The sequence below is a fragment of the Austrofundulus limnaeus genome, unplaced genomic scaffold (genome assembly GCF_001266775.1).
Source record: "Austrofundulus limnaeus strain Quisiro unplaced genomic scaffold, Austrofundulus_limnaeus-1.0 Scaffold553, whole genome shotgun sequence".
In the NCBI taxonomy this organism is placed as follows: domain Eukaryota; kingdom Metazoa; phylum Chordata; class Actinopteri; order Cyprinodontiformes; family Rivulidae; genus Austrofundulus; species Austrofundulus limnaeus.
The window spans coordinates 68,632-78,650 of NW_013952955.1; the positions used below are offsets into that span (position 1 = coordinate 68,632).

The following is a 10,019-nucleotide window of genomic DNA, read 5'->3' on the forward strand; positions in this document are numbered from 1 at the left end:
CCACTTCACAATTGTATACCACTTTGTGTTGGTCTTTCACATTAAATTCCAGTGAAATATATTTATGTTTGTTGTTGTAATGTGACAAAATATGGAAAAGTTCAAGGGGTATGAATACTTTTGCAAACCACTGTAGATGGTAAGACTTGATTGTTGCTTGTCGCTGGTAGCCTCGAGACTACGGTCAGAGCTGCGAGGATTTTCTCGCCCTCTAGAGGCTGCGCAAGCTCTTCATTGTTACAATTTTGTTCTTCGATTGGTAAGTTATCTTCTCTTTTAGTCGAAGGGAGTGGCGGCGTCCGCTTTCCACGTCGATTTTTCTGTTGCCGGTGGTACGGCGTTAGCCAATTCCGACAGGTTGTTAATTAGCCGTATCGGCTTGTATTGTGGCAGCCGTGTTCGGATTGCCTTTAGTTGATTGTATTGCATCCTATTTCGGGATTGCTTTTTCTTTATATTGTGCCACCGTTTGCTTGTCTGCAGCCGTTTTCGGGCTTGTTTTTTTGTTAACGTTGTGCAGCCGTGTTCGGCTCGCCTATATTTTGTCTAATTGCAGCGGTTTTCGGGCTTGCTTATTGTTTACGTTGTGCAGCCGTGTTCGGCTTGCCTCATATGATATTGCAACCGTGCTACGGTGATTGTAGTGCGCCTTGCAGCTTTCTTTTTTTCCCACTTGGAACCCTTGGTGGCGTTTTCTGCTCGACTGGGTCCCTAGTCCATTAGGCTAAGTGTCAAGAGTGGCGATTTCAGCTCGACCTGACCTTGTCTCGTCAGCGTAAGATGCTGGACATGCCGGGCTGCAGAGTCTGTTTGGCCCCTCTCCAATTGGAGGATGGGCATGATCTGTGTCCTTCTTGTTTGGGCCTAGATCACCTAAAGGAGACCTTGACTGATGCGGCCTGCCCTAATTTTTCTGTTCTGCCCTTGTCCCTGCGTATCGCTCGTTTGGCTGACCTTCAAGGTGCCAGCCGGCCTGTGAAGCGTATGGCTCTTGAGGCTATGCAGCATCCTAAGAGGACTAAGAAGAGCTCCAGGGATTCAGAAGGCCTACCTGGGGAGGTGGCCCATCTTACTTCCGAGTTGGAGCAGATGAAAGCACTACTCGAGTCCCTTAGAGACGGTGGTGGCTCTGGTCTGACTAGAGACCCGGACCCAGGGCGGAGCATGGGTTCAGGGCTCTCCGTTTTAGACGATGATGCTGTATCCCTGGCAGCGTCTGGCACTGATTTTCAAGATCCGTTTGAATCTGGCTCGCACATGTCAACAGCCAGTTCGCGTCTCTCTTCCTGCTCTCAGTCGGAAGAGGATGATTCGATAGTGGGCGCTTTGAGAACTGCGCTTGCTCGGCTGCAGCTGGATGCTCCACAGAGCCAGCCTGATGCTTCCAGTGCTTTCTTTCGGCGTCCTACTACTAGGTTGTCCTTTATGGTTCCCCCATCTGCCGACTATGTGAAGGAGGTTCATGCCTGTTGGGCAGATACTAAGGCCTTTTCAAGACCGACCTCTGATGGCAGGGCTCTGGGCATGCAGGATGCGCCCATGTTTGGCATGGGTCATATGCCTTCTGTCGAACCTACCATAGCATCCCTCATTGTGGCTCCAGATGAGGTTCTGAGAGCTAATGCAAGGTGTCCTCGTCCTCAGCGTCGTGTGACTGATGATCTGCTCTGTAGAGCTTATGACTCGGGGGCTTGATTGGGACGACTTGGTAAGTCATTGTCGCATTTATTACTGGGTCTCTCAGCCTCTCTGGAGGGCTTGGCGATTGATGCACCTACTCAAGGTTTGATGGACGCATCTCTTCATGGGTTTGCTCTTTTGTCCAGGGAAATTGGCCATCTCCTGTCTACCCTTGTCCGGGCACGATGCCAGGTCTGGCTGGCACAGTCTCTGCTTACTGAAGCTTGTAGAAGGACCCTGATGAGTCTTCCAGTGGTCCCGGGGGAGTTGTTTGGCTCTGCTGCGCTTGCAGCCTTGGAGCGGTTGGCCCAGGCTTCTCATACCAGGCAGCAGCTGGCCAGCCTTCATCGCAGGCGACTGCAGCACCCTGCTGGGAGTGCCTCTGCATCTTTTTCACGCACTTATCCAGCCCCGTCTACACCCTCGGTGGGGCAGCCACGGCCTGCTGCAGGGCCTCCTCCTGGCCAGTGGGACGTTTCCAGGGGTCAGGCTCGCATGGCTTCTCAACCCCGGCAGTCCACTCGGCAACCCTCCCGCCCTCTTAGGGGCAGGGAGTTCGGAAATGATTCAGAGCTGGCGGTGGGACACTTTACCCCGGACCAGCTCAGTTGCTGGACCGCTCTTGTTCCCGATCCATGGGTGGTGTCTACACTGACTCTGAGTTACACGCTACAGTTCCGTCACCGCCCTCCTGTTCCTGGTCAAGTCAGGATGACGGTGATTCACGACCAGGCAAAGGCTCAGGCTCTGAGTCACGAAATAGATGCCTTTCTGGCCAAGGGCGCTATATTGCCTGTCGACCCCCTGCTGGATCCAGGGGGCTTTTAAACAAAGTATTTTTAGTCCCAAAAAAGACCGGTGTACTCCGCCCAATTTTGGACCTCAGGGGTCTCAATGTGTTTTTAAAGACTATTCTGTTCCACATGTTGAGCGTCAGGGATGTGCTTCAGACAATCTCCCCAGGCAACTGGTCCACCTTGGTCGACTTGAAGGATGCCTACTTTCATGTTCCGATTGCATCACACCATTGGCGGTTTCTCCGCTTCGCATTTCAGGGCAAGCATTTTCAGTTCAGAGTTCTTCCATTCGGCCTGTCTCTGTCCCCGCGTGTGTTCACTCGGTGCATGGCTGCAGCCCTGTCTCCTCTGCAGGCCAAGGGGTTGAAGATCCTGCCTTACTTAGACGATTGGCTAATATGTGTGCCCACAGAAGCTCAGGCGGCGGCGGACACACACACACATTACTCTAACACATAGACTTGTTGGGTCTTGGTGTGAACTGGCAGAAAAGCAACTTGGTTCCATCTCAGCAGGTCACCTTTCTTGGGATCACGATGGACTCCCTCACTATGACTGCTCACCCGTCGCCTCAGCGTGTCGAGGACATTCTTCAAATGCTGTCCTCCTTTCTACCCGGCCGTGCACCCGCCTTTCTTGCTTACCTTCGTCTGTTGGGCAAGCTGACTGCTGCTGCTACAGTGGTACCCCAGGGTTTGTTGTCTCTGCGACTGCTACATATGTGGCTGAACAGCCTAAGGCTGCACCCATCTCGTATGCTGCACCGCCGCAGAAGACTGCTGGTGTCCAATCAATGCCTTGCGTCACTGGTTCAGTGGCGAGAGGCAGGGTTTATGACCAAAGGGGTTCCACTGGGCTCGCTGCTGGCTCGTCGAGAGGTTGTCTCTACCGATGCATTCACCACAGGATGGGAGGCGTCGTGGCAGCGACAGATCGCCCGGGGGACATGGTCCCCGCAGGAGAAACTGCAGCACATCAATGCCTTGGAGTTGGAGAATGTGCAGCGGGCGTTGCGACACTTCCTCCCGGGCCTGCACGGGAAACACGTCCTAGTGCGGTCGGACAATACTTCGGTGGTCTTTCGTATCAACCATCAGGGGGGGACACGGTCGATAACATTTCTGAGGTTGACCCAGAAGCTCTTGACCTGGGCAGCCCCTCTTTTTGCCAGCCTAAGGGCGGCCTACATTCCAGGGGTGTGGAATGTTCCGGCCGATATTCTGTCTCGGGGACGCCCACCATCGGGGGAGTGGAGGCTCCACCCGGAGGTAGTGGGGGTCATTTGGGAGAAGTACGGCATAGCAGCCGTTGACCTGTTTGCGTCCCGAGAGACAACACATTGCCCACTTTGGTTCTCCCTGGCGGACACTGCCAGTCCTCTGGGTCAGGATGCACTGGCACACGACTGGCCAAAAGCGCTGCTCTATGCTTTCCCGCCGCTTCCCCTGATAGGCCCAACACTCCTGAGAGTCCTTCAGGAGGGGCATCAGGTCCTTCTAGTGGCCCCCTTGTGGCCGGGGAGAACCTGGTTTCCACTGCTGCACAGGCTCTGTTGCAGCTGTCCAATGCCTCTCCCCCGCAGGAAGGACCTTCTGTCACAGCTGGGGGTCGGATCCTGCATCCCAATCCCAGTCGCCTCCAGCTCTGGGTTTGGCCGCTACGAGGCCCGGCATCTCCTTCTCAGAGTATGACAAAGATGTCGGGCATACAATGACTAATGCCAGGGCCCCTTCGACACAACTGGTGTACACTCATAAGTGGAAAGTTTTTGACAGATGGTGTCGTGCTAGACATGTGGATCCTGTACACTGTTCTATTTCAGTTATTTTAACCTTCCTTCAAGCACTGCTTTCTCAAGGTCGGTCTCCGTCCCCTCTGAAAGTTTATGTAGCTGCCATCTCTTGTTAGCATGTGGTGGTGGATGGTGAGAAAATAGGCCGTAATAAGGACGTTTCTTTGTTTCTGAGGGGTGCCCGGCACCTGCACCCTCCCTTACGCCCTGTCGTACCTGTGTGGGACCTCTCTCTCGTCCTCATTGCACTGCAATCTCCCCCGTTTGAGCCCTTGGCGGAGGTGAGCCTTGAGTATTTGTCAAAAAAGACTGCCTTTCTCTTTGCCATGGCTTCGGCGAAGCGGGTGGGTGAACTACATGCGCTGTCTGTTCAAGATTCCTGTTGCCGTTGGAACCCATCTGGCTCTGGCATTACTCTTTGACCTGACGTGACATTTCTTCCTAAGGTGGCCTCATCTGCGAGCCACTCTGTGCCCCTCCAGCTTGCTCGCTTTGACGCAGGTGGGCCTGATGAACTTCTCTGCCCTGTTCGGAACTTCGGGCACTGGAAGCATATGTCAGTCTGACAGCTTCTCTGCGGCAGTCTGATAGTCTGTTTGTTTGCTATGCAGGGCCATGCAAGGGGCAGGCCCTTTCCAAACAGCGTCTCGCGCGTTGGATTGTGGAGGTGGTGGAACAAGCGTACGTTCTACAGGGCCACCAACCTCCTGCTGGTGTACGATGCCATTCCACCAGGAGCATTAGTGCGTCATGGGCCGCTATGACTGGGGTCACTCTGGAGGCTATCTGTGCAGCAGCCTCCTGGTCATCTCCGAATACTTTTGCTAGATTTTACAGGGTAAACCTGGCTGCCTTTCACCCGCTGGAGGGGCTCCTGTCCCAGCGTTCATCATCCCAGTGAGGTGGCCATGTTTTGAGATTGTTTCTTTTCGGGGTGCGATTCCTCAGGACTCTGTTGGTAGTTGTCATCCAGTGCTTTAAGCACCGCCTCTGGCGGTCAGTAGGGATGAAATAGAACGAGAGTTATGACTGTAACTGCGGTTCTATGAATCCCGGATGACTGCCAGAGCATTCGGTCCCTCGGAATCATAGTGTTTCGCGAGAAGATTAAGGGACTGAACTGGCATTGTCACGTGACTTTATAGACTTACCGAGTGTCACACGTGACCATGTTGGTATAAGGTTCTCGACCTGAGCATGCGCAAGAGTGATCATTCAGTGCTTTAAGCACCGCCTCTGGCAGTCATCCGGGATTCACAGAACCGCAGTTACAGTCGTAACTCTCGTTACCTCCCACAGACCAAAAACATGACTGTGACTAATTGGTAACTTTAATTATCCCAAGGTCTGAGTGAGAGAGTGAATGGTTGTTTGTCTCTTCAGCCATGTTCACACGGACATAAGTAATCGGAGTAAACAGCCATTCAGAATAAAAATGTAAACACCCCAATCGGAAGATTCTGATCTGATTCAGCTTGAGCCGAATGAATTTGTAATCCAAATGAAAAGAGGTGGTTTATGCCTAAAATAATCTGAACAACGTGTATGTAAACAATTAATCTGGTCATCTTAATCTGTTTGTGGAAAATGGACCTAAGTGGCTTTCATCCACTGGTTTCTGGTGTTTTGTGGAGAGAGGGGCAACACAGAATTTTCAAGGGTGTTTATTTCCTCCCGCTCTCTCATCCGGTAAAGAAAGAAGACCAACAGCTATGGTGCTTCGCCTGTAGCTCAATCAGGGACAAAGGAATGTCTCCGCCGTTATTAAAACCTGGTGCACATCTATTCTGGGCACTCAGAGGACACAGAACATTTTTTTATTATCATGGAAGTAAAACTTCTTCTGTGGTTTATAAAAAGTTATAACTCGGCCTATGTCGGTACTTCTATTCTGAATAAAAGCTTTGTGAATGCTTGTCATGATCAGATTAATTTTATGCCCATATAAACAATATATTCAGATTTATCCAACCGTGGGGTGGATGGGTGGATGGGTGGATGGATGGATGGATGGGTGGGTGGGTGGATGAGTGGATGGGTGAGTGGGTGGATGGATGAGTGGATGGGTGGGTGGGTGGATGATTGGATGGGTGTGTGGGTGGATGGATGAGTGGATGAGTGGAGTGGTGGGTGGATGGATGAGTGGATGGGTGGGTGGGTGGATGATTGGATGGGTGTGTGGGTGGATGGATGAGTGGATGAGTGGAGTGGTGGGTGGATGGATGAGTGGATGGGTGGGTGGATGGTTGGATGAGTGGATGGGTGGGTGGATGGATGATTGGATAGATGGGTGGATGGATGGATGGGTTTGAAAAACTGGTCCAAATCTGCCAAACGTCAGTTTTTAAGTCTACCTCAATAGATTACATCATAAGAGTGAGATGGGTACATGTAGATGAAAGAGGACATCAAAATAATGTGCACGGTCTAGATTAAAGTTTTGCAAGCTGTGGACGTAGAAACAGGCTGTGATTTGAAAAACATTTGCTGCTCAGAATTTGGCCGCTCAGCTTGATTTTAAACACTTAGAATTCAATAAAACTCATTAAAAAATTTGCAGATTCTCATGCAAATGGAAGTCAGAGCTATTTTGGGACAGCCACAGCACGTATGTTACCATAACAAGTTAGCTAACTAATCAGCAAAAACAGCACGGTGGTGATTTTAGTCAATTGTCAAATGAGCACTCAAGAGCAGTAAGGGTGTAGGCACGGCGATTTTCATTCTTGTTAATGGAATTTGTTCATTTTTACCTTTGATGAAAACAGCAGGGAGCTCAGCTGTGATGTCCTGGGTGATTCCCAAGGCGTGCCATGGGTCGATGGACCCATTGGGGAAAACTATTCTGCTGGAGCGGATGTCATAGCCTCCGTAGTACTCATTGGTCTGGGCCACGGCCTCTGCCACCTGCTCGGCACTTATGTTGTAGAAAGCTGCACACTGCTTCACCTGATAACTGCATTTAGAGGAAAAACAAAGAACAACACAGCATCTGTTGAAGCTGGAAGAAGGAAAACGGATCGTGTTTGATGTGGAGCTAGTAGAAGACGAACAGGGGAGCAGTTGCTGGGGATGCTGAAAACACAATTATGAACTTATTAAGCAGGGAGACAATTTGTACTGCACTCACCCGAGAGGGAAGCCACTGAATGGCTGGTTAGGTGAATCTGTGCTCTGGTAGAATCCAAATTCACTGCACGTCTGATAGACCCACTGTCTCCCTGACAACACACACACAGCATTTATCCACTGTCTGCATGTTCATTGTTTTTAATAAAAGGCAGCTATAACAGACAGCAGGCAATTCAAGCATAAGCTCAAACAGCTTTAAAAATAGATTAGTCCATTCAGTCATTTAGCCCTAATTAGGAGAAGCAGTGCTGTTGAAGCTACAAGACAGGTGGAGAAAGAAGTGTCTGCAGGAGTATTGTGGCTTTATCAGAGGTCGGATCCAGTCATCCATCTCAACACCAGAATGCAACTCAAAAGACATCCATTTCTGGTTAAAAGCTGTTCACAAACATCTAGTTAGAGAGCAGTTTCAACTTTACAGAATCTATAAAAAATGTCAGCACAAATTTTAGACCTGATGGTGAGTTTTTAAGGTTTAGAAAACTTTATTTGTATCTGGTTGTCTTGTTCATGAGAGATGGCAGAATGGAGCAGGACATGGATTGATGGGTTGGGGGTCTCATCCTCAGTAATGAGGGCGTTGCTTCGGTCGATCATGGTGAAGAAAGAGCTGAGTCCAAAAGCAAAGCTCTCAATTTACTGGTCTTAATACGTTTCAACCCCCACCTGTGGTCATGAGCAGTGGTGGGATGATTGATATTGTAAAGTACAAGTACTTTGTTACTGTACTTAAGTACATTTTTCATGTATTTGTACTTTACCTAAGTATACTTAATCATGGGTACTTTCGACTTTTAGTCCACTACATTTTACATTAAGTATCTGTACTTTCTACTCTACTGCACTTTCTGTAATGAGTTGCATTACAAGTTACATTCACATCGCGTCACAATAGGTTTTTTTATTTGTTTTATTTTTTTAGTTTGAAAGTAATCAATGGCGAGAGGGGAATTGCTGTAACTGGTCCACTGAAACACTGAAACAGGAGAATACCATTAGACTGTCCTTCAAGAAGAGCGAGATGATTCTGCATCACCTACTGGACCATCAGCGGCAACACTTAGACGATTCCACCACGAAGAGTCAGCCAAAGGAAATATGCCACCTATGGCCTTGTTTAAATGACTTACTGAATCTAACTGGTTCAAAAAACAACTTGTGGAGATTTGATAGAGGAAGTCGGTGGAGAGTTTACAGCTTCTGTAGCTGTTGTCACAATCTGTGATGATGCACAAAATCACAGTGTCACAGAGGGTAAACAATAAACATCTGCAGCATTGTTCACTATAATGGCACAACATTGATGTATTAAAAACATACAGTAGGCACACTTCATGATATTGTAGACCAATAGGGAATACATAAAGCAAGTACTTTTACTTTTAATACTTTAAATATTTTTAAAAGCAATTACTTATCTGAAACTGAAACACCTGGTTTTAGACCATAACATCCCTTTCAGACAGCTTCCTCTTGCATCCACAGTTAATCCTGTTGGATGTGGTTGGTCCTTCTTGGTGGTATGCTGACATCACCCTGGATACCGTGGTTCTTAATACATCACAAAGACTTGCTGTCTTGGTCACAGATGCTCCAGCAAGACGTGCACCAAGAATTTGTCCTCTTTTGAACTCTAGTATGTACCCATGAAGTTGTGTGCATTGCAATATCTTGAGCAAAACTGTGTTCTTACCCTGCTAATTGAACTTTCACACTCTGCTCTTACTGGTGCAATGTGCAGTTAATGAAGATTGGCAACCAGGCTGGTCCAATTTAGCCATGAAACCTCCCACACTAAAATGACAGGTGTTTCAGTTTCGTTCTCTAACCCCTGTACTTTTACTCAAGTAAAAATGGTAATGTGGTACTTTTACTAGAAAACATTTTTGTCTGTCTATATGTATTTTTACTTAAGTACAGTGTTTGAGTACCATCTCCACCACTGGGCATGAGGTGTGGATCTTGACTAAAAGAACAAGATTCTGGACACAAGCGGCCAAAATGAGCTTCCTTCCTAGGGTGGCTGGGCTCAGCCTTAGATAGGGTGAGGAGCTCTGTCATCCAGGGCAGCTCAGAGTAGAGCCGCTGCTCCTTCGCATTGAAAAGAGTCAGTTGAGGTGGTTCTTTTGATTGGACTCCTCCCTTTAGAGGTGTTCCAGACATGTCCCACTGGTAGGAGGTCCCGTGGCAGACCCAGGACTCCCTGAAGGGATTATGTATCCCCCCACCCGAACCAGCTGTAAAGTGTCATTGAGGAGAGGCATGTCTGGGTTTCTCTCCTGGGGTTGGATTTATAAAACTTGCGTATGCACAAAACGAGCCCAGAAACTTGTATACGCCACTTTTCACGCCAAGGTTGTGATATATAAAATCCAAACTTGACGTGAAAATGTGCGGTGCCTCATGCCAGCTCTGAGCCATGCGTACGCTCATTTTGGAGACGTGAAACTGCGACACAGATGGTGAAGTGAAGAATTAGAGCCACACTGTGTAATGATCACTGTCAGATATTTAATTTACCTTCATACTTATTTTAGGTAGACTTTAGCTTTCTTAACAGTATAATTTATGTTTCTGCTGCTGAGCCATAAGGATCTTTGAAATATAAAACTTAAATC

General features: G+C 48.6%; 1 protein-coding gene across 1 annotated transcript in view; it reads right to left on the reverse strand.

The window, feature by feature from the left end:
* The window catches only part of prss59 (serine protease 59, putative), a gene marked incomplete at its 5' end in the record, with an annotated part of 53,171 nt that overhangs the window by 2,170 nt on the left and 40,982 nt on the right, over positions 1 to 10,019 (reverse strand). The window contains 2 exon segments of the mRNA XM_014026428.1: positions 7,023 to 7,225; positions 7,400 to 7,490. Of these exon segments, the coding sequence (XP_013881882.1) occupies positions 7,023 to 7,225; positions 7,400 to 7,490 (294 nt within the window).